General features: G+C 40.0%; 2 protein-coding genes across 5 annotated transcripts; one reads left to right on the top strand and one right to left on the bottom strand.

Moving 5' to 3' along the window:
* Positions 1–508: 508 nt before the first annotated feature.
* Positions 509–10318, bottom strand: LOC142144681 (E3 ubiquitin-protein ligase MARCHF7-like). Its single transcript, XM_075203803.1, has 6 exons — positions 10234–10318; positions 8747–8899; positions 2980–3714; positions 2616–2694; positions 1444–1613; positions 509–729 (listed from the first exon to the last, which is right to left on the bottom strand). Exons 2-6 carry the CDS (start codon positions 8832–8834, stop codon positions 554–556), a joined length of 1248 nt encoding a protein of 415 aa, XP_075059904.1. The 5' UTR covers positions 8835–8899; positions 10234–10318; the 3' UTR covers positions 509–553.
* Positions 10319–15070: 4752 nt separating this feature from the next.
* MGME1 (mitochondrial genome maintenance exonuclease 1) lies at positions 15071–24722 on the top strand. 4 transcript variants are annotated; one of them, XM_075203804.1, is made up of 6 exons: positions 15071–15144; positions 16790–16849; positions 17659–18244; positions 18957–19179; positions 21576–21708; positions 23703–24722. In XM_075203804.1, the coding sequence occupies exons 3-6, from the start codon at positions 17698–17700 to the stop codon at positions 23847–23849; spliced, it is 1050 nt and encodes a 349-aa protein (XP_075059905.1). In that variant the 5' UTR covers positions 15071–15144; positions 16790–16849; positions 17659–17697; the 3' UTR covers positions 23850–24722. The 4 variants fall into 4 exon arrangements, with proteins under 4 accessions (XP_075059905.1, XP_075059907.1, XP_075059908.1 ...); XM_075203806.1 differs by having other exon boundaries at positions 16790–16843; XM_075203805.1 differs by lacking the exon at positions 15071–15144 and adding an exon at positions 15194–15211.
* The last annotated feature ends 238 nt before the right edge of the window (positions 24723–24960 follow it).

The following is a 24960-nucleotide window of genomic DNA, read 5'->3' on the forward strand; positions in this document are numbered from 1 at the left end:
GAGGTGTGGAAGTGTGTGCCTGTTTTGGGGAAGGCACGAGTTGATTTTAAACTAAGGGATCGGTGAGCGCAAGATTTAGGCTGGAATCCTGGGTGTCCATTACAGTAAACTACTGTTTGCCGGTTTGATTATTTGATAAGTTGTCAGATCTGGAAGATAGCAGAGGCTGCTCTCCGACACATAACATAATACCATTTGCAGCCTATTTTATGTATCATAAAGTAGGTGTCCTTCCTGCGCTCATATAGGATGGGGGAAAGGGTGGGGAATGCAGCCCGATTCTCTTGGAAATACCCACTAGAATTCCCAAAATTATAGATAAAAAAACAGAGATTTGGAATAAGGCGCAGCTAGAAGGGTAATGAAATGAGTGGGTTTTCTGAATATCACAACATGAATGGATTATATGGTATGTATCACTCTGAGAACATGGAAAGTCATTACCAGACAAACATTTAAAGGAGGTGAATGAAAAGTTTATTAAAAAAAAATAAAAAAAAATAAATAATTAAGAGCATAAAAAGAACTTTTATTTGTTCCTTATCTAATACGTTCAATGACGTCTATTGAACATTCTCCTGATGAGGACAAGGCAGCGTTGCATCCAGGAGTTACTTACTCTCTCATTTGCGGGCGCCCGGTAAAGTTTTTTAATGTCAAAATCCTCCAGGTTCAGCTCCAGCTTCTCCTTACACAATTCGCATGTAGTTATAGTTTCTAGACTAGAACCTGAAATAGATCAAACAAAAACCAGAAAGTCACTCACACGTTATTTGTCAGTAATAACCTGGGCTAAAGAGCATACTGCTCATTAGTCAAGCCATTTTGACCAGGCTAATTTCCTCCTTCCAATTTTCTATACTAAATTGGCAATTTCAGTGAATGCAGAGAAATGAACCAGATTTACACTTTACATCCAAGCAGGAAACATTTGTAAGAAAAACAGGACTTCTAGCAAACCTAGTCCACAGCCACCAAGTCCTTCAACTCCCACACTCTCAGCCCTGGACTGGCTTGTGTTAGGAACTGGCCATGTCTAACATTTGTGACAGACCCAACATTGGGGCTTAAGCTTTTATCATTTAAGATAAATAGATGTCATCTGGAGTCTGGATCTTGAAGGCAGCTTGGCTGAGAAGTCGGCCCTGACAGTTTTACATTAGATAGAACATATGGTATAGTATGGCACATGCTAATCTGAATGATTTATTGCTCAGAAGTAGACATTTAGATTAAATCAGAAGAAACAGTTTAGTTTTTCCAAGCCATTTAGAAACCACATCTGACAATTGTTCAGTGTCTTACTTAAGAAAGGGGCATATGGGTAGAATATATTTTGGACGATACAGAAGACTTAAAACTATCAATATCTTTATTCTGGGGGGGATCAATTCCAGATTTTAGTGTATGCAAGCAAGTCAGAGGCAACAATCCAGCACTTACCAGAACTGATCTTAGTATGTAACCATTTCTTCATACAGTCTTGGTGTATATATTGCAGACTCCCAGAGCATTTACATGGCTCAAGAAAGGGATCTGTTGGAGTGGACATTCCAGTCAGGCAGAATTTACACAAGTCACCTTCCTCCTCTTCCCAGTCCTTCAGATGGAGGCTAAAAAAAAAAATCAAATCTATCTATGTTGTAATACACAACTTGCCAATATTTATGCAAACACATACATAAACCACCCCACCACCAGGACCTAATCAGAGAAATACATTAAGCTCTCAAATAGTGTTTTTGACATTTTACACTAGTGTGTTAGGCTCTTGCTTTTAGTCTGGTAGTGTACGAGTCTCCTGGTTTTTGAGCAGCACATGGACAAAGGACCATACAGAGTTGGGAACAAATGTCTAAAAAGGGCAACAGAGGCATGCAACATTTTTATAGGAAACAAAGCTCAAATATCCTCTTAGATCAGTATATAGTCAAGGTTTAACATGTGAGGCTTTTGGGAATTTAAGAGTAAACATTAGTCTAATTGCTTGCAGTCTCCTAGATCATCATTACTGGAGAACATGGCCAGGCATCATAAAGACTAAATGACAAGTGTGGGCAAAGAGGTAGACAACTGTGCTTATAGCCACCACATGCAGATAGCATAAAACTGACTAAGATACATTCCCCTGTGCAAGAACACAGATAAGAACATTTAAGGTTATAGGGCCTGATTCATTAAGGATCTTAAATGAAGAGGATTCTTATTTCAGTCTCCTGGACAAAATCATGTTACATTGCAAGGGGTGCAAATTAGAATTCTGTTTTGCACATAAGTTAAATACTGACTGTTTTTTCATGTAGCACACACATATCAACTTTAAATTTCAGTGTACAAATAAGCTATCAAGTATTTGTGTGCTACATGAAAAAACAGTCAGTATTTAACTTATGTGCAAAACAGAACACTCATTTGCACCCCTTGCAATGTAACATGGTTTTGTCCAGGAGACTGAAATAAGAATCCTCTTCATTTAAGATCCTTAATGAATCAGGCCCATAGTCAATGGCCTGGAGAAACTTTTCTTAAACTGTATGGTGCTGGCCAGGACCTATTCGTCCTGTCTGGCTTAAGAGAAAGTCCTTTAATCACCGCAACCACAAATAAAAACTTGCCTTTCTTGAGCTTTCTTAAGTTTTTCAGGGTCCCTTGAGTTTTCAGACTTTTCACTTTCTTGTCCATCACTTGTCCTACCTGAGGGAACAAGGTCTACAGTTATCATGACATTATCCGATAAGGAGTTCCCTAGAGCAGCCGGCACTGAGAAGTGTAAGAAGGAGCTGGGAAGCATGTCTGAAATTCCTGAATTTCTCCTGCTGAAGATGGCATCTGCTATAGAAGCAGTATTTGCAGCGCCACTAGGGGAGTCTGCAGACAATGGTGTAAAGTTGGCATAAGCTGCAGCTAGTTGAGGAACAGTTTGTGCTTCACCTAATGTTGAGGTTTGAGTTGTCCTCCTTAAAGGACTGTGTATCCTACCTGAGTCAGAGGTAGATGATGCTCTGGCAGTTTCATGTCTTCCCTCCCGTCTTCTCCTAGAAATGAGACGTGTCCACCTATTCCTAAGAGATGAAGGCAACCATGATGCCGGAGTCCTCATTTCAGAGTCTTCTGACCTGTAGCTTTCAGCTTCTGATTCAGAACTTTGATTTGGAGACACCGTTGACAGACCCCTTCTCCGCCTCCTAAGAAATGTAAATCCCCGAGATCGTTCAGAAGGCCTATTTTCTGGTGTATCCATGTTACCAGGTGTGGCAGGGCTTGGCTGAGGAGAAGCTTTACATAGACTTGAGTGTGCTACTTCTGCATCTGGTGACCTTCTGTTTATGGAATCCTGGCTGGATCGCCTGGAGAAAAAGGTGGAAGACATGCTAGATGCAAGGCGAGACAGTAAATGCCTTGTTGTACGTCTGCCTTCAGTATTGGTTGTATTGTCACTAGCAGGTCTTTGCTGAACAGACGATATTCTTCCTGATGTAATCCTTGTAGCTGCTTCATTTCTACTTGTAGCACTGCGAAAGTCTAATGAGTTGTCCCTTTGTGGAGAACGCAAATCTGTAGAAGCTACTGGTCTTAAACTCCTGCTTGAATCTCTGAATGAGGAACCCTGAGAAGGCAACTGGTGGTTGATAGATGTGTTAAGTTGAACTGTGCTTAGACAGTTTTCTTTTGGTCGTGCGCCCTGTGCACATGAAGAAACTCTGTCCTGAAGATCTGCATTTTCAAAAAATATTTTACAGTTAAGTATATTAAGTTACAAGCAGAACTTTAGCATACAAATTTGAAACAAATGCTAACAACAGGAAGGTTTAAGATTGTTCAGGTCCAGATGACCAGGTAAACTAGAAACTTAAATGCTAAACACATACAAAATGTATATGGTAAACAGGTAATGAAGCCTACGACCATGCTTGTTGTGCTGGCCAAGTGGTGAACATAGCACAAAACATATTGGGGTACAGACCGTTTGCCAGCTCAAAAACATTGCTAAACACTGACAGTTCCTACAACTCAACACAAACAACAGGACCCATCAAGTTTAGCCTCAAATGTAGGTGGCCACAACTGATATCAACATTTCATCATCATTTATATAGCGACACCAATTCCACAGCGCTATACAGAAAATATTTGTCCCACATCAGTCTCCGCCTCATTGGGTTAATTTTGTCAGCAGCCAATTAGCCTACTAGTATGTTTTTGGAAGTGGGAAGAAACAGAGCACCCAGTGTAAATAAGCCCTGGATCATCCACATCGCATATGACAAAAATGATTTGGTTAAACTCAAAACAAGTGGCAGGCACATTGGATTACACTTTTTGGGCAACGACTCATTAAGGTTACCCAGATGCACAAAAAAACACAAAGCTCTCGAATCCTGTGTGTCTGGGATACGGACACAGAAGGAAACAGTTTCTGATTAATGTACAGGCCAAAAATACCTTAGACAAAAGGAATTGCAGAGGGCATTCTTATTGGCAACCGAGTCTACCCATGAGAACAAAGGGTTTAGCCTAACCACCTTCATTCCCGACTACATAAGAGGGTTGTGTTTTAGGGTAAAGGAGAACCTCAAAGAATTGCTGCAATGATAACCTAGTAAAATATGTACCAGCTTCTCATCTGATCCCTGGCAAGTAATAAACAAGGCAAGCCAGAGGACACACTTGTTTGGGTCAAAAAGGAGTAGTGTGAGCAATATACTGGGGTGTATTTTGACTCAACTCCTTTTCACCTAGGCTACAGCATTAAATGCTTGCAGTTCTACATGTCATTTATGGAACGAAAGGGCAACTATATTAAATATCTCTGGCAAACAGGAGGTATAAACCTGCACAGAAAGTGATACATACAATGGGTGTGTCACAATAGGTGCAAATTCACAGCTTGTATAAAGAGGGAGCATGTTACTTATTGCACCTTATGTACTTCACATAAAGTTGAGCAGTAAAATAGATTTGGGAACATTAGCATGTAATCAGATACAGGACATACATGCAGTGAATTTATATTATGTGCAGAAGGTTATTACAAGATTTCTGAGGATCTATTCATACACATCCATTCCCTGACCTTACACTGAAAAAGAAACCCTGAAATAAGCCGACCACAGAGGCATGAGATACTGTTCTAGTGGAAGCCACAGGCTCCCATTAGGCAGTTGCATAGGGCGCCGGGCTCTGGAGGGCGCCTTAGAAATAAAATAACTTTAAAACTGTGCGGCGACCGCTGACCATACCTTCCACGGCCGTCGCACAGCGTTCAGATAAATCCACGGGGAGGGGGGGAAGGGGTTATTGATCAACACTGCTGCCTCTCAGCTCCTTCTCCTCTCCTCCACTCACTGACTGTCAGGCGTGACATCATCATCACGGCCTGACAGTGTCACGGCACCGATTTTGACAGTGCGCCTAGGGCGCCAATGACCCTAGCACCGGCCCTGGGAAGCCAGCTAGCTATAGTAAGACTCCGTGGCCACAAATGCATTGCTGTCCTAGGACAAGAATAACTTCTATTTTAACACTTTTTAGAGTAAGGGAAATTTATATAAAGCAGAGTCAGGATGTGAAATGTGCAATGTCACCACAATTCTGTTACAATCGCAAAATCCCAAGAGATAATATGTATAGTAACCAGTTACCAATGGGACTGCTACAAAAGGAAGGTTTCTCTGACTGGGAAAGTTGAACCAACATGCACTACTCAGAGACCTTTAAGACAGAATATCCCAATGGCTTCCTTCATTAAGTCATCATGTTAAACACAAGTTGTTACTGCAGTTATGCTGTGTTACTCCACAGAACAAGTGTTGTTCATAGTCCCCATAGTTTACCAGCAGCATGGCAAGGATAAAAAAAATATATATATATATATTCAGTGAATTAATGTTTGTTTAATAGATTTAAACTGATTATGCTGTGCTTTTTGTACTACATGTCACCACTTTAAGCACAGCTAATAGCTGAATTTTCTATAGAAGATAATTTTCCAGGAAAGATGCATCAATGACTTATGACTTAGAAAACTGATCCCATAAACCTCTACACTTGTCCTGGGCCTCCGTGATGACTTAGCCCTTTTAATAATCTAGCCATGCAAGTCCAGGAGCTTGACTGTCAACTGGAGACAAGTGGATATTGCTTAGACAACCAAAAGCCAACACAGAACAGCTGCCATGACTTATGAAGACCTGAAGAGTAGCCAAAACTGCCAAGCTTCCTGGAAAGAAAAGCTGAGAACTGCACATGGACTCCCAATATGGGGATGTTAGGATCCTGACAGAGCAGACTGCCGTAGCTTCAGGCAGCCATTGAATGTTCAAGACCAAAGTATTTTTGTGCTTAAGAGATGAAAAATCTTTCAGAAGTAGCACCACAAAGGATTAGGCAGCCTTGATTTAGGAAGATAAACATGAAGGGGGTCAGACAGTGTAACTCAATCCTCCCTGCTTAGGACACTAGTGACTGACAGGAGGATCAGTGATGGGGCACAGCAGTGTGAAGCCCCTCCTCACCCTAGATAGCCAAAAGGTCCACTTGACCCACAGTCAAGAGCCTGGTGAAAGACTTCTGCAATGGAAGCAGACAGACTGAAGATGTGTGATGGTGGGGGTAAGATACAGAAATCTGTGCACACATTCTGTGGACTGAATATTCATGTCATTACACCCCATCAATTGACCAGGAGTCACCGCTGCCTGGCTCACAGCTATGGTGATGTGGGATCTATTTTTTTTTTTTTTTATAGATTTTATTTTTGCAAAGGTCAACAATAAGCATCAGTCCAAGACATGTTATGATACAGTCAAGTTATGCGTATTCAGGGACTAATACATTCAGTATATATCATAAAGAGACGAATCAAGGCATTGACCAAATTTTACTTTGAAGATAGAAAGAAGAAGAAACAGAAAAGAGAAGTTAGTCCGCAGAAGGTGGACAGGATAGAATAGGGGGCGGTGCGGGAAGCCATCAATAGAAGAAAAGAAGGAAAAAGCAGGATAAAAGATCGAAGAGGGAAGGGTGAGGTAGGGATGAAAGAGGTAAAGGGTTAAGAAGGGGTATCAAGTGGATTGTTGTAGAGAAATCATAGGACAAAAGGAGTTTGAATTTGAAAAAATTATATCCACGGCAACCAGACTTTATTAAATGAATTAGAAGTATTACGGAATATGCATGTCATACACTCCATTTTGTATAAGTGCCAAACCCTATTAATAATTGTCTGCATAGTAGGCGCGGGGGGGTTGTTTCCAATTAGTGGCAATTTGACACAATGCAGCAGAAACTATGTGACGGGACATTTTTGTTTGGTAGCGGATGAATTCCAAGTGGGAGAAGGAAAAATCTGGGAGAGACCGGGATGTCAACCTGTAGAATCTGAGACGCAAAGTTCCGTAGTTCCAACCAAAATGGGACAAGCTTGGGGCATTGCCACCAGATATGGAGGAAGGACCCTTTCAATGAACATCCTCTCCAACATGAGTTGGATGAGTCCGGATATATTTTTTGTAATTTGGTTGGGACCAAGTACCATCGATAAAGAAGCTTATAGGCATTTTCTTTCAGTTTCACACAGACTGAGCTAGAGGCAGTGTTTGATTTTATTTCATCCCAATCCTCTCTATCTAAGGGATCTCCAAGATCCTCCGCCCAGGCTCGCTCATGGGAATCTTGGGTGTCTGAGTCAGGGACCCTCATCTCCCCGTATAGCAAAGATATAAGGCCATTGGTAGAAAATCGCCGGAGGAAAAGTGACTCAACGGCCTGATTGTTAAAGATAATTTAGTGGTGGAGTGAAAATTTCTTAGTTGTAAATATTGGGGAAAAAAAGTGTTGGGGATATTGAACTTAGTTTTTAGGTCTTCGAATGAGGGAAAAGAAGTATCTTTTGTGACATCATTAAGATAATAAACATCGTTCTTTTTCAAATAATCAAAGAACGAGATTATACGACCTGGTGGAAAATCAGGGTTATCAAAGAGAGGAACGATTAGACTAGGAGCTGGGGCGAGATTAAATTTTGTGTTTGCTCAATCCCAGAGAGAGAGCGAATGTGACACAACTGGGTGACAAAGAGCGGACTGAGGGCGTTTAGTGCGAGGGAGCCACAAGAGAGAGGAAGCGGAACAAATACCCAAGCTTTCGGCTTCAATAGAGACCCAAACTCTGGAGGAACCCAAAGAATTCCAAAAAAATACATTGGGCAAGTTGCGCTGCCAAGAAATAGTTTTTAAAATTGGGGACCCCCAAAACCCCCATCCCGCGTTGATCTCTGTAGGACGAGGAGCCGGACTCTTGGACGCTTTCTGCCCCATATAAATTGTGAGGTATAATGTTGCAAAAATTTGAAAACATAAGGGGGGATGCATATGGGAAGGGCTTGAAAACGATATAGTAATCTGGGCAAAATGTTCATTTTAACTGAATTAATACGTCCTATCCAGGAGATGAGATTTTTACTCCAGGTCTCTAAATCAGATTTAATTTCAGATAGTAGTATTGGGTAGTTAGCTTGGAAAAGCTGACTATATTGTTTAGATATGTAAATACCTAAATATTTTGTCTTATTTTGGTGCCATTTGAAGGGGAATTGTTAAGTGAAAGAAAATCTAATATTATCTGTGAGATAGAAATCAAGAATGATGTGGGATCTATTTTTATTACAACAATTTAAAACAAAAACATAAATGTACGTGTACACAAACTTTGCAAGAATATATAACATATCATTCAAAATACTTACATGAAGGTGTATTATCACTATTTCCATGTTCATGATCTAGAATTCCATGTATAGAGGAGTCAGTTCTCCTCTCTCTCTCATGCTCCATTGTCAGATCAGAATGAAACACCACTGAAGAGGTCCTAGGAAACCGCCCATACCTGCTTGATGCATCTGGAGACAACAATTAAGTGTTAGCAGATTATGGAGATCAGGCTTTTCCATGTCAATATGTAAAGTACACACTAGATCTCCAGAATGTTAGAAACCTGTAAAAGTTCCATTAACATATTAGTTCTCCAGTTATGCCCCTGCCGAGTAGCTTAAACTGAAAACTATCGCTATCTTTGACTAGTAATGTTAGTGAAAGGAAAATAAAAAATTTCCCTGCAGTATCCACTTTAGGACATACCTCAGCCATCCTAGAAACTGAATTGTGCATTTCACAGTTCATAAAATCACACCTCCATCTTAGCCAAATATTATACTCTAGCTGCTCTATCAATCCTTATGGGCCTAGAGTTATTAATTGTGTTGATCAAGAGAAATCCAACAGTTAACAATTAACCACTTCATGAAAATATATAATAAACTTACTTCCTGACCCTAGAGTCATTGTTTAACAATGCAGATAAAAATGGAAGTTAAAACATGTTATACTTAAGATACATAAGGGTTAATAGTATATTAGTTAATAAATCAAATTTTTTATTTGGCAGAAGTTACTCAATACTTAATATGCTGACATATGATATGGTATTATATCTCCACTTATCTAATAAAATGTATCCCCTCATGATGGGAGAAAAGTAAGGTTGTGGTAAGGCCTATTTTGCTACAGGCGATGGGGTGATATTATTGGTAAAAAAAAAAAAGCCTATATGACGTAGTTATCAACATAATTATATTGTAGTTTTAGGCTATAAAAGGTGTATAATTAATAGCCATTGCTCATTTTTATTTTAATGGTCTGTACTGTGTGTATAAAATAAATCAGTATATTCTGATATGACTTTGTCCTTGTATTTTTCCATAACAGAAGTGGAAGAGAAATCCTTGAACAAGTTCCCCACATTTCACTGGAACATATAGAAAAAAAAGGATTGGAGCTTTGGGCTGACCCACATACTTCCAGGCCCCTTGTCAAGATACATAAAACTCTCATTAACATATATTATCGTAGTCTCGTCAAGCACAGTAATATCTACACATACCTAACCAGGGACTTTCCAAACAGTGGCATAATTTGGTAGGGTCATCTTAGGTTCTACCGCATGATCCGGAACATGGCGTTTATTCTTATTTAAAGGCTACACAAACATCTTCTGCACATTGGGGTTAGGGGTAGTAGTCAAGTAATAGGGAGTTCTAGCCAAACATTAGTCAATGGACTAATGTTTGGCTAGGGAAGATGTACCTTCCATCACAACCAAGTCCAAAGGACTCTACACCAGACCAGAAGTGAATTTTAGATCTAGGGAGGAACAAGCGGGAAGGGGTCAGCATACCTGTAGTAGCACTGCAGCTGGAACTGGTACTTTTTACACCAGGCAGAGGAGTACAACCAAAATAAGACAGCTCTGGCCTCTTGGAATCCCAAACTTGTTGCTGACTCTGCAATCCAGAATAAGTGCTTTGAGATCTCTCCAATGGATCTTACCAAGATGGTTAAGACGATGATGTGGTGGACTGGAGAAGATAGATAAACTGTGAATAAGTGTCTTTAGAAAAAGTTAAATTTTAGACAGAAAATAAATGGCTGCTGCATGAACACCTCTAGCTGTGTAAACTATGACCGAGCAGCTAGCCCAGCCAGCATTGTTGTAGTCAGTGCATTGTGACATCATCCAGTGTGCTCCTGAATGTAAGGTTACATCAGTTCACTTGCAGGGCCAGGACACAGGACAAGAGACAACAAATAGACGATAAATGGGTATATAAAACACACTAGAGAAAACACATTAGACAGCCAGTAAGCGCTGCACTATTTTTTATATAAACATTTCACAGTGATTATTAAACTATTTTATAATGTTACGTTTGTTTTTAATCCATGTTTAGCATTTACTGGATTAGAATTGAAGTGATCCTAGTAGAATCCTTACAATCCTACTCCTGTTTGCCAAGCTCCCAGATATAGGGCGCTCATATGTTCCTGAGCTGCGCTGATAAGTGGGTGAAGGCGTCTTCCAGGAATGCTCAAGGCCATCTCTGTCTCTAAGAGTCCAATCTCTTCTTGAAGGCCGCAATGGGCTGGAGTCCTAGGTAACAAAAACCACAACTTATACAGTGAAACAGAAGCTGGTAACTTGTGCCACTCCCCAAAGGTGTACAAGCCTGGACACAGAAGGGAAAGACCTGGAAAATTTTATTGAAGGTACAAAGGTAAACTTGATCTACAGAACTATTCATTGCATGATTTCAGCTATTTGTAGACCTGATAAAAATAAAATGTTCTTGTCAGGAATTCTAAGCAGGATGCTTAGCTCCTGTCCCTATGGGTGGTTATGCAACTATTTAGACTAGAGATGGTCACTGACCCCCGTGTTTTGGTTTTGTATGCGGTTTTGGATCTGGATTACCGTCGTGTTTTGGTTTTGGTTTTGCAAAACCGCCATTGCGTGTTTTGGGTTTGGTTTTGTTTGGTTGTTGCAAAATCAATGTTTTTGGGGCTAAAATAACAAAATTTAGTGCTCCACCTGTTTCTTGGATAAGTAATCTAATTGTAAAGCTATTAAATTATCAAAAAAACAGTTTAATTCCTGGTAGGTAGGCCTTCATTAATTCTACACACAAAACAAATTGTCTTCCTTTCTATTTATGCATATTGGCAATGCAGCCATCGTCTTTGGATGTATATTACACCCTACACTTATAGTTAAATATGTAAAGAAATGGAAAAAGGCAGTATGCTTTCTGTCTCTATAGGCCCCCCTCCACTTGTCGAAAATACCAAAAAATTCAGCCGTTATAGACTGTACAATATTAATTGAAATGGAGAAAGCCATTTTGGGGTCACTGTGTGTATGACACCCTACCCTTAAGGATAAATTGGCCAAACAGCAGCCTTTCAAGACGGTACCTGATATGGAAATGCCTCAAGTCCCTTTCCTCTTTGGGGGTAGATTGCACCCTAGACTTAAATAGAAAGTTTTAAAAGGATGTTATCGTCATCATCTGGATCTTCTTCCTCACCCTCATTAGTGTGTACGTCACCATCACAGACTATCAATTCATCGCCGCTTAAATCCGCTATTAGAGAACAGTCAGTGCTTGGATGTTTTGGATGGTGAAGGCCTTCCTCGTGGAAGATGTAGTTCATTTTTCTAAACATCATTTTCTCCACATTTTTGGGAAGTAACCTTCTATGGCGATTACTGACTAAGTTCCCTGCTGTGCTGAACACTCGTTCAGAGTACACACTGGAGGGTGGGCAGCTTAGGTGTCACGGGCACTAGGAGTCTTTGCCCAGGATATCACCAGATGTAGTCTTACCAGAGTCATGTATACACACAGTGGTCCTCTGATAGCAGGGTGACTAGCGGAACAGGAGAATCAGCAGATGGTGAGAGGATGCTAAAGGAAAGTCTATGACTAGCAGCAACTGGTTATGGATTAGACAATATGAACACGAGAATCTTGATGGACGTGAAGACGTGAGGAAAGTCAGTGGTCTGCGTACAGCAAGTTGTACCACTGCTATAGTGAGAGGAATTGTCCAGGAGTAGATAGGAGGTAGTGAAGTCAGTGGTCTGCGTACAGCAAGTTGTACCACTGCTTGTAGTGATGGGACTGGTTCCAGGTGCAAGTAGGTAACGGGGAAGTCAGTGGTCTGTGTACAGCAAGTTGTACCACTGCTTATAGTGAGGAAACTTGTAACTGGTGCCAATAGGAAACTGGGAGTCAGTGGTCTGCGTTTAGCAAGTTATACCACTGCTATAGGTGAGGATAGGCACTAGTGTAGATGAGTGGAACATAGAAGGTAACACGGAGAGCACAAGGAACTTGATCCCAAATGGTATACACGATACAATAGCAAATGACAAGTGCTGCTTGAGAGATACAAAGTCACTAGTGGGATCCAGGTCAAATGAGACAAAGTCAATAGCATCTATATCTTCTGAAGATAGAGGACTCCGTAGATGAGCAGGACACAGTCCAAGCGGATATGCATTAAACTAGTAAAGACAATAGAAGGTAAGCATACCACGATTCAGTTGAGCAGGCTGTCACGAGAGAAACACAGGGATAGCTGAGCGGCTGAACGCCGACACGAGTAGAGGCCACAGGAGAGTGGTAGCGGTAATCCGTGTCTGTGTAGCACACAGGCAGAGAACTTGACACGAGTGGAGCAATGATAATTTATGCAGAAATCTGCAGGAACTGTAGACACGATGAAACACAGGAGAGTTGAGGCGGTCTGGAAACCGGCAATGCAAAAGTCAAGAATCAGCTGGGACTGAAGACACAATGAAACACAGGAGAGTTGAAGCGGTCTGGAAACCGGCAATGCAAAAGTCAAGAATCAGCTGGGACTGAAGACACGATGAAACACAGGAGAGTTGAAGCGGTCTGGAAACCGGCAATGCAATAGTCAAGAATCAGCTGGGACTGAAGACATGATTAAACACAGGAGAGTTGAGGCGGTCTGGAAACCGGCAATGCAGTAGTCAGGAATCAGCTGGAACTGAAGACACAATGAAACACAGGAGAGTTGAAGCGGTCTGGAAACCGGCAATGCAATAGTCAGGAATCAGCTGGGACTGAAGACACGATGAAACACAGGAGAGTTGAGGCGGTCTGGAAACCGGCAATGCAAAAGTCAAGAATCAGCTGGGACTGAAGACACGATGAAACACAGGAGAGTTGAGGCGGTCTGGAAACCGGCAATGCAAAAGTCAAGAATCAGCTGGGACTGAAGACACGATGAAACACAGGTGAGTTGAAGCGGTCTGGAAACCGGCAATGCAATAGTCAAGAATCAGCTGGGACTGAAGACACGAGGAGAAACACAGGAACACCTTCAGAGACTCACAGGGCATGAGACTCCAAGATCAGGCAACGAGGTAATGACCACAGGTGCTTTAAATAGGGAGTGTTACCTAATCAGCCAATTAACTAAAAGCAACAGGTCTGAAGGGTTCATAGAGGCTGCGCATGCGCAGACCATCAGGATGGCGGACGGCCACGGTTCCTAATAACAGGAGAAGAGGCACTCACGGTCCGGTGAGTGACATTACGTATTGCAAAGCAAGTTTGTACATGTGTTTCCAAATGGCCTGCTTTTCCTCCCAGTAAGGAAAGGGACCGTCTCACATTTCCATATCAATTACCTCTTGAAAATAATCCTCCACCATCCTTTGCATGTTTATACTCGTATTGGATGGAGTTATGGGCAAGGTGACACATTTTTTTGAAAAATCCTTCAAACCAGCCCAGATGTTAAATTGTTCTGGTCTGCCCCCTGCGTCTTCCCTGCTTCTTTTTGGGAAATTTAATTTATTACAAGCAGCAGCAGCTTGAGAAAGTGAAGGAGGACACGTCGTCAAGCCGAGGCCCAGTTCAGCGGCCAACTTGCTGAGCAATAGCTCCTTGCAAAAGTTAACATCTCGCTCATTTACAAGTAAAGACTCAATGTAGGTCTTAAACCTTGGATCAAGCACAGTGTCTGAGAGGCATGTTGGTGTCAGTAGCTGAGGGGGAGTGCTGACATTGGATTGCTATTTGGAGGCTTAAGTAAGGTTTTGGGATTTTTTTTTGTTTTTGCAGGATTTCTTTATTTTCATTGTGTCCTGCCTTGGGTCCCCTTTCCCCTGGGCCCCTGCCCATCGTACCCAGTCAGAAAGACAGCCCTGCTCAAAGCTCTCAGAAAGCACTTGTTAAATTTGTTAAATCTGAAAGCAGTAAGTAAATTTGCCTCCCTCCATTGCTGGGACAGTACCTACTCTGGAACTCACTATGGGAGTCATAAAAAGGAATACAGCAAAAGCCAAAGCACAATTCGGATCAATCACTCTCCATTACTAAGTATATCTGATTTAATGTTAGCACTGAAAACATAGAACGTGCAATGCAACTTTCGAAATACTCATTCACAATATTGGAAATTTACAATTACTGACATGTAAACCAGCTAATGACCTTCAAGGTGTCCTGTTTTTAAAACTCTTCTCTGGGATGAATGCCTGAAAAGCGCCTCACATCTGAATAAACCTGACAGGTAAAACTAGTTTCCCATCTGCATTCAGTAGAACTATTGCTGCTGCTACAACACTGCTCTACCTGATTCATTATCACTTTCAGAAGCTGCACAAGAACACAGACAGAAGACGCCTCCCCCGTGTGTCATGTGACTGCTGAAGTCACATGACCCGGTGACGTCAGAAGGTCCTTTAGATGATGGGGATCCAGCCATTGCCGTAAGTTGGTGCCATCTGCCATGTGTGTTATAGCTGAACCTTAGCATCACAGCGAGGGGATAACGGGGTAGGTGGCAGAGTTTTACGAGGTTCACCAACAAATGTGGGATTAAAATATCAGCAGGCTGAGCTGACAGGACTTGCTGGAGTCCCAGTTCCTCCACAGATGGAGAGCATTAGGGTGCTTATAGCTGGCTCAGTGCCTCTCTGGACTATAATGTGTATTATTATAATGTGTATTATGGGTAGTAATGTATATCTACTCCCTAGATAGTTCGCAATCTGAACTAAATTACCTGTTCAGAGTCATTCTACCACGCTGATATTTATTTGAAATAATGAATCATAATATACGACTCAGTTTATCGGTTTTCTTCATTTCTGTATTGTATTAATTTTGTATACGTGTATTTATCAACTGCACGCATAAAAAATAAAAGTAAATAGTTCCAACTTTACAAAAGAAAAAATGCATGAACAAAATATTCTGCATAAAGTATTTTTTTTTTTTCAAAAGACATTTACAAAGATGATAGGAATTAGCACAAATAAAATGCAGAAGAAAAGGGAAGTGGAGGAAATGCAGGATTAGCACAGTTGTGTGTAAATTTAATTATTCATATTTATGTATATAACTCCAGCACTTTACAAATGGGAACCTAGACAGATAGACATATGGGTAGGAGGGCCTTCTTAGCAAGCTTACAATCTATAGGAAATTAGGAGTTTGACACATAAGGTTATGTTCCTCATGTTGCATATTGGCTAAGACAGATTGCAAGGGAGAAAATTATTTTGTGGGGTTATGCTTTACTTTGTTTTTTGTTTGTTTGCTTTTTCTCTTTTGTGAGTCAAAGGTGTGGTGCTCATCATGCCAAATTTGTGACTTGTGGCCAAACTACTCTACAAAAAGTGCAGTACTATAGGGGTCAGCAGGTCATCTGGTCCTCTCCAAAAGGAGAAAAGCCTGTTTAATCCCTGACCCCAAGACCAGAAGGTTCCTTAGTGGGCAAGGATCTTCGGGACTCTCTTTGCCGTACGTCTAGGAAAGGCCCCTTTATCTATGGGTTCCACATAATTTTTTCTTAGGGATCTGAAACGCATCAGAGACAAAAAACCTTCGGGAGGAGGGAAGGAGGGAACACACTCCTCCCTCGGACAAGGTTGAGGGGTCCATAACGGTTCAGCCTGCTACCAAACACCAAAACGTGTCACACTAAAACAAGTGGGGTGAAAAAAAAGGGGGATAAATAGGTAATCAGGTAGAATAGTCTAGGACAATTAAGTTTGGGAATTTGATACATTTGAATGAAGATGTTAATTTTCAGAGAACAGTTGAAAGTTTAGAAGTTTATGTGACCGGGAAAATTCCACAGACTGTAGTCAAGCGTGCAAGCGGATAATGCGTGGTGCGGAGGTGATGAGTAACACTAAACGTTAATGTGTCTCGAAAGATTTACACTAAGGCCACTCTTTTTTTCGAAAAATATGAATTTGAAACTTTAGCTTTGTGTATTTTCCAATGGCCTTTTTTTTCTTTTTTTTTTTTAGAGCTCTTCAAATGCCCCTCCACTTTTTTTTTTTTTTTTTTTTATTATTATCAAAAAATGTTCATTTAACATCAGGTTTTGTTTTGTTTTTTTAGAATACGTCAGGTACAAATGAGGACTGCCTGATTTTCCGTGATCCTGAATGTGATTTAAGGGTAATATCCTACCTGTGTGCATTTAAATGAAAGCAATTGCTTGGATGTCCCCTTGAATAATTCCATTCACTTACAACATGTTTTCCCTCAAGTGCACTACCTGAATACCTGTGTTCTCAGAGATTTGAATTATTTTGTAGTATTAACGGAGGCGGAGCGATCAATAGAAAAAGCCTCCCAGATCAAGCGATGTTGGGGTTTATTAGTATACAATTAGTATGATGATGAGGAATGACCAGTTTGGAAGAGGACAGCATGCACAGTCTGATAGGGGTCATTTGCGATCATCTTCCAAACGCATTCACAAATATACCTGATAATGATCCTTCTGAATTTCGATAGGAGCATTAACAGATATTGCGGTTGTTTTCAAATCATACATGCTGTGATATCACAGTGTTTGGCCAATGTTAATTTTGATCTTTCATTCTGCTCACGCACATAACTATACAACTGCTTTAAAGTACTGGACAATCAAAATGTTCTAACGTCTGCAAACTTTTCAGTTAAAGTGATTTGTATATTACACATGTACTGACAATAATGTGAGTGCATTGTGAGAAAAAAAAATAGTTGAGTGTGTAGAATCTACATGTGATAGATATCTCTTTTGTCATATCTTTCCAAAGATGTGGGCTAGTCTTATGTCCCGTTAGCATGATTATCCAGTTTGAGCTTTGAGCTAGATTAACCTTATTGTTATTACCTTCATTTCAATTGTACTTATATCTACATGTAATATGCTTGCCAGTAGTATCAGCAAGTAGTAAATGGTGTTCTACAATATTATTTTTATTTTTTTTCAAAAGGTGATTGTCTTGTCTCGGTGTGGACATCTTTTTTTATTGATGTTGTCAGCAATGAAACCTCTTCAGCTAATAAACAGAAACTTCAAAAGACTAGGAAATATCCTATTCCAACAAGGGCACATTCCAGTTTTCTTGTCTACATCCTGCCGCACTCTCAGCAGGAAGAAAAAACTAAATGGTTATGGAGATGTTGACCAGGAGAAGTATGCAAATTTGGTGAGGATGGTTACAACTTCCAAGACCAGTTCTCAGACACCTGATAGGTTATTTGAAGAAGACCATTTCTTGTATGGCAAAGTGGTGAAGTCAAACCTTCCATCTCAGGAAACCGAACCCAAGATCCCCCAGAATCGTGTCTCACTGAGCAACCCCAACAAAGTTCTATTGTCTGTCGAGAACACAGATCCCAGCATTCCAGTGCAAATTAGCTTGCCGGCCAGAAGTCAAATGACGAACGACAGACTGCCAAGTGTCACTCGAATCCTCCAGAAGACCATGCCTATGGAGCAGGCGTTTTACTTGGAAAGGTGGAAACAGAGAATGATAATGGAACTGGGGGAAGAAGGGTTTATAGCGTACACAGCAGGTATGTTAATATATTTTAATTTATCAAAATCCATTCCCTTCCCTTGTGGTCTGAAGACTACTGCTTAATTTGTTAAGCGGGAAATAATCACCTTTCTGGAAGAAAATAAATCTCTTGAATATAGTATAGTTAGGTATTGTAAGGCTCTTTCTGCTGATTAACTATAAACATTTTTATGCTTTTGGTGCTTGGAATATTTATAATTCAAAACTTTTTTTGTTTTTTTTGTCCAAAAGGTTTTTTATTTTACCAGTACATATAGTAAAGTAGCTTTCTTCTTGTAGTGTTTTCTTTTAAAAATAAACATATTTGCTTCTTTTTTGCTATTTTCCATATGGAAATTTTGCCGTAGGTTAATTTAAGTTGTAGTAGAAAGCATAGCTTGCTCCAAGGCAGAAGGAGAGATAGCATGATAGAGAGACTACAATAAAATATCATCCCTACAGGATATAGTAACAAAAACCCCAGGTATAGAAATACCTGTTGACGTAAACTGCAGGCAGTCGGCAAACTTCTGATAACAGTTGAAATATGTGAAATCTAGCATTCCCTGCTAGGCATTGCATATTACTCTACTTTTAATGAATAATATTTTGGAGGTGATGTAATAAATCCTCCCACCAATAAACTATTTTGTGTAATATATCTATGTATAATGCATATGCACACATTGAGCGATAATATTTGTAACATCTGTCCACTTCTTTTCAAGCTATTTTCTCTCAGGGAAAACGGTTTCATGCAAGGCTGGAGGATCTTCTTTTGTCTGGAGACGATTTTACCCCGAAGCAAGAAAAGACTGAAGAGCTATCTGGATATCTGGCCAGTGTGGAACATGTCCTGTCCGATGTTGCAGGAATAAAGACTCTCGAAAGTGCTGTTGTTCACTCTGAGTTGAATTACTTGGGCTTTGTAGATTGCGTAGCTCAATATCGGTAAGAAATAAGAACTCATTTTTATATATAATCCAAAGAACCTGATGTGTGGGAGACAGCGAAATGTAACTCTTTGAACATAATTTTTATGTAGAGGTCTGCTTGACATCACAGTCTTTTCAATGTTCCTCATCCATTTTATAGTATCCTCTCATTACTACTGTGTGCTGTTGGGTACCCTGTTGCTTTCTTTAGATTTAATAATTAGGGGTATATTTATTAAACTGCGGTTTTGAAAAAGTGGAGATGTTGCCTATAGCAACCAATCAGATTCTAGTTATTTATTTAGCATATTCTACAAAATGACAGCTACAATCTGATTGGTTGCTATAGGCAACATCCCCACTTTTTCAAACCCGCAGTTTAGTAAATCTAGCCCTTAGTCTGTGACTTCCTGCTTGCCTCCACATATTATGACACTACCCCTGGCACATGCAGTCTTGTCCTCGCTATCATAATCACACAAGTGGACAGGTCCCTGCCTCCCTCCCTCATCTCCTGAAATACCATGTACTGCTGTGAGAATTCTGATGATCTGATTACCTTCAGGATGAAAAACCCTGCAATAGATGAAGAATGATGACAAAAAGTTGCTCTGACCCTAATCAAAGGCAGCTAAAATACATGGAACATTTATGAATCCTTTAGAATTTTCTGTATAGTTGTATTAATTTTCCTTAAAATCGGATCTTATCCAGGGCTGTCTTAATGGATGGGCATGCTGGGCAGTTGCCTGGGGGCCCCACGAGCATAGGGGCCGCATAGGCTTGCCAACTTTTCAGCATATTATTCCGGGAAATTTATTCAGAACTTTCAAACCCTCTTTATTAAAATGTTTAGGTGTTCTAATCCTAATCGCCTTAGTATCAGCTGTTATCTGTACATGTGATCTTACTGTTGCGAATACATATCTTAACCTTGATGAAAACAACGTACATATACTAATTGTACATCAGTGGGTGACTGGTTGTGTAGTTAGGGCCCCAGTGCGCAGTGCACTACTTTGCCCGGGGGCCTATAATGTTGTTAAGACGGCCTTGATCTTATCTTAGTCCTAACAATAGTTAGAGAATCTGAACACATTCAAACATAAACTGCCTTTTTTACAAAACGTATGTTAACCTTTTAGATGTCCTACCTACTGGCACATCTTTAACAGCACCAACCCAAATCTTTGTAGAATTAGCAAACATCTTATTGGTTGCTATGGATGTTGTACAGATTTGCACCTTTGAGCAATGTTGGTTACAATTTTTTTTTTTTAAAAAAACCCTTAATGACATCAAACACGTTTCTTCCACCTGTCTCTAAATCATAAAAGTATTTATTTTATTATGCCCTACCAGAATATGGTATGCCAAGCTTGGAGAGATTTATTTTTGTTGGCTGACCACTACTGGGAAGAGTAACAATTGTTTACTTTCTGTAAAAGTGACTAAGTGGAGTAAAACATTGAAAATTATGTAATTAAAACGGTCTAATGTTTTATAGTTTGTGACTTATGGCTAAAATATGTTATGAAATTTAAAATGTATGTTGATGAGCTAAAATCTTTATGGTAATACTAAAAACTCATCAGTCATTTTGAAAAGAAGTGGGGGAGAAGAACGAGATCTAAAATGATAATCCCTAAAAAAAAAAATCACAGTTGAAAGTGTTTAAAAAATGTTTTAAGGTTGTTTGGTTTTTTTTGTAGTAAAAAACATATTGCATAGTATAATTTTGGAAAACTACTTAAAGCAGATAAAAAAAAATATGAGCAGTTTTTTTTGTTTATGTAAGTCATTTATCTGTCATCCTATCATTTTAGAACATTCCACCAATATATCTTGGTACTAAAATAACAGAAAAAAAATGCGTATAGCAAAAGTTGATTGTAGGGATTGTTATATCTTTGGTGAACCACAGCACCTTTATTCTGCTTTGGTTTAGCAAACATATACCTACTTGTGTCTTAGCAGAAGTGCTAACCCCTAAGCCACACATGTGAGAGTAGTGCCATGATTATTATGATTGTCTTTACTTATTAGAATATATAACACCACAATTTTATTGTCTTGACAAGGGTCCATTAGTGGATCAAAATGTTGAAGTAGTGATCAAACACGTTTGAATTTTCACTAAATCTGAAATGACTTGAGAGTTCCATTTTGGGGGGTCCTGTGTGTTTAATCAGGAATATAGTTGGTAAACAGATCAGGAAGCTTATATGATGTGAAGGACCACTAAGGAGGATGATGTGTGTATTAAAGACAGTTATACAGGAGACATGTATAAAAAAAGGTAGTTGTCAAGTTACTGTTCAGCTAAAGATATGTGATCAGAAATGGCTGTTGCTTGTCACAGTCTTGATTAATTTATTTTCATATAATAAAATGTCTTGACATTCCTTTCAGGGATAAGCTCTGTGTGATAGACTGGAAAACCTCTGAAAAACAGAAACCACATTTGCAGAACACATTTGACAACCCACTACAGGTTGCAGCATATATAGGAGCAATAAATCATGACTGTAATTATAACTTTCAGGTGAGTGAAGACTGCAGAAAATGTGAGTTCATAGACAAAACCTGCACATTGTTTAATTTTGGTATTAAGAATAGAAAGGGACAGTTGCTGGACAAATGCCAGGAAGGGGAATTAAACCTCTAGAAGGACATGGGTTTAATATTAAGGACTCACAGATAGATAATGCTGGTAACGCACATTAAGATCTGGATGTTCATCTCATGATTCCATGGGATCCCATTAGTGGTGTTGGCCACTGACGGAACATATATAATGATTACAGTCACCAGCTGACTGGGAATACTTAAAATCAAGATGGGTTTTACTCGTTCCTGGACATTTTTGGTGGTCAGTGGAACCGCACGTTAATTTTTGTTTCTGATTTGGTTTAAATTGGCCAGTGAAATGTCACATGTATTTATTCCTGGTTTCTTGTGTAAATAAGCCTGTGGGGCACTGTAGAGGACTTTGTGGGAAGTGGTTGTAAAAATGAATCGATTTGATTTGGGCAGAGAATGACAAACCACTCTTAAACTGCCAGTCATATTTCAACTATTTCTAATAATGCATGGAGGAATGCTTCTGATCGGCTTGACTTCTATTGATCTCACAAGGAAAACTTGTTTTGTTGGGATTCTTGAGATGGTAGAGAAATTAATCTGAGGGATCCTGTAGGTCTTGTGTAAAGATGGCAGGACATAAAAAGAAGTTGATAAGTATTATGCTTGGCGTGTTGGGATAGTGCTAGTGGAAAGGATGGAGTGCTAAGCATAGTGTGGGCTGCTAGGTTTGCTAGATAATTATCTTATGCATTATCTGGCCTACAGACAGCGGTTAGAGATGGTCGGTGTCCTACCACCCCCTAATCATCTTTTCAAAAAGGTTAAACCTTTAAAAATGTGTGTAGGCCGTGGTAGATTACAGAATAGTACTGAGGAGTGTCATCACATTAACGAGGGTTGTTTCTAAGAACCTCTGGATACTTCTCAGTTCAGCTGCTGGACCCAGTGAGTTCAACTGTTGCTGTTACAGTCTCTGTTCCTCCTGTGGTTGTCTCAGCAGTCTCCTTGGGCGCAGCAGCTGCCGCCACTACGTCTATATGAACGAGGTAAACAAGTGTCCAGGAGCAAGCATGATGCCAAAGAAAAATACTGGGCACACAGCCCTAACCACGAGAGTGCTCAAGCAGCACAAAAGAGAAAGCCTTCTCCAGAACCAGAATAGGAATGAGTTTCATTTAAGATGCATGATGATGGGCAGTCATGGTTGCCCGCAGCTGATTCTTAATCCGCTGCAGGCTCCCAGCCCGCCCATCTGTCTTAAGATTTCTACAGATAAGATTGTAGTTTTATATATAAAGGATAATAATACTGTAGCGGAAAACATCATCATCATCAGTTATTTATATAGCGCCACTAATTCCACAGCACTGTACAGAGATCTCATTCACATCAGTCCCTGCCCCATTGGAGCTTACAGTCTAAATTCCCTAACATACACACACGGAGAGAGAGACTATTTTTGATAGCAGCCAGTTAACCTACCAGTATGTTTTTGGAGTGTGGAAAGAAACCGGAGCACCCGGAGGAAACCCACGCAAACACAGGGAGAACATACAAACTCCACACAGATAAGGCCATGGTCAGGAATCGAACTCATGACCCCAGTGCTTTGAGGCAGAAGTGCTAACCACTAGGCCACTGTGCTGCCCCATAACCATGATTAACTATAAATGTGGGGTCTATAGCGTAGGAGAATGAACACAGGGGGAGTGAGGCAAGGATTACTCTGGAGTTGGCCGTTATTTGAATGAGTGGGGAGAACTGTAATATATGGGCTTTGGGGTATGGGGAGTGTTGGGGCACTGTTGCAGCTTGGTGGGGCAGGCATTTGGCTATAGCAGAATTGTGCCTACATGAATGGTTCCAGTTTGCAGTTCTGATAGGTTTGACAATTTCAGTTTAATGTAGCTGTTGTAGCCAGAATGAATTAAAGTTAACCTCTCTATCTTTCAGGTTGATTGTGGACTCATAGTGGTGGTCTATAAAGATGGGACCCCAGCACATGCACATGTTATGGACTCCAAATTGTGTTTACATTACTGGGACAAGTGGCTGCTACGTCTGGAAGAATATAAAGAGAAAAAGGAGGAAAAACAATAGTGATAACATGGCTACATGCAACATATCCATATGGAAAAATTATTTGTCACATTCACATATGTGGATGAAACGGTCTCAAGATCAGGCCCTTTGAAATGTAATCTGCTCTGTTATGGAGAGAGAGAGTGGGACCTTTCCAATCCACCTCTTACTTCCTCTAGAAAAGGGATTCCCAGTGGAATATTGGAGGAGACCACAAGATATAATTAAAATGATAAAGTTGTCAGTACAGAGGAAAAATTTATTTAAAATATCTTAAATGTTCCCAAGTCACAGCAAGTGTTACTTCTGTATTTATTAGGTATGGTTTTGAAAACGTTTCTCTTAAATATTTTCTGAATTGTTATTGACCTGATTGTATAAGAAGCCTGCTTCTTTCTAGAACATCACCCACACCAATTATATTCTTCATGGTTCAAGCTAGTATCGTCTTGATCTGTTTCCATGGCATCACTTGACCTGTCCTATAGATGGTGCCCCATCACACAAACACACAGCTGAGACATTGACTGACAGGGTGTAGTGTATGTGTACATTCATGGAAGTGCAAGGATCACCTCCAAGAAACCTTGAGTGATACTGTACATGAAGAAATCAGGAGGTGGGAGTAGAGAAATTGGTAAACTTCATTAGAGTGTGTCCAATCCAGGAGGATAAGACATTAAATTTTGGGGTTGGCCTGACTCCCTCTTCAGGTGTTACCAATTGCAAGTTAGAGATGTCTTTTTAACCAGCGGTAAATTGATAAAAAATTAAATCCAGCATGATTACCACTCAATGTTGCAATACTTGTGTGGAGTGCAAACACTTGCTGAAATAAATATTACTAAATAATTTTATTGTACAGACTAAAAACATTGTCATAATCACAGATTTTATAATTGTTCCAGAATACACACAAATATTAAAATGGTGTTAATAAAAATGAACTGAGATCTAGATTTCTGTTTCATCCCTTTGAAAAAGGCATTCCTAATTTCTCAACACATTTGTTGCTCCACAGTGAAGAAGCAATTTATTTAAATGACTACCTCTTGGAGGAAGGAAAACTGATTGTAATATATGCCATTGTAATTGTTTTATATTGTGTATGGCTTTAATAAAAAAAATG

Source organism: Mixophyes fleayi, chromosome 3, assembly GCF_038048845.1.
Source record: "Mixophyes fleayi isolate aMixFle1 chromosome 3, aMixFle1.hap1, whole genome shotgun sequence".
In the NCBI taxonomy this organism is placed as follows: Eukaryota; Metazoa; Chordata; class Amphibia; order Anura; family Limnodynastidae; genus Mixophyes; species Mixophyes fleayi.

Coding starts and splice junctions, on each gene's coding strand:
- LOC142144681 (XM_075203803.1), bottom strand. CDS start 8,834: ATGGAGCATGAGAGAGAGAGGAGAACTGACTCCTCTATACATGGAATT. Junction 1,614..2,615: donor CTTAAGAAAGCTCAAGAAAG/GCAAGTTTTTAT, acceptor TTTTTTTTTTAG/CCTCCATCTGAAGGACTGGG. Junction 730..1,443: donor ACATACTAAGATCAGTTCTG/GTAAGTGCTGGA, acceptor GATCTATTTCAG/GTTCTAGTCTAGAAACTATA.
- MGME1 (XM_075203804.1), top strand. CDS start 17,698: ATGTTGTCAGCAATGAAACCTCTTCAGCTAATAAACAGAAACTTCAAA. Junction 18,245..18,956: donor GTTTATAGCGTACACAGCAG/GTATGTTAATAT, acceptor CTTCTTTTCAAG/CTATTTTCTCTCAGGGAAAA. Junction 21,709..23,702: donor ACTGTAATTATAACTTTCAG/GTGAGTGAAGAC, acceptor TCTATCTTTCAG/GTTGATTGTGGACTCATAGT.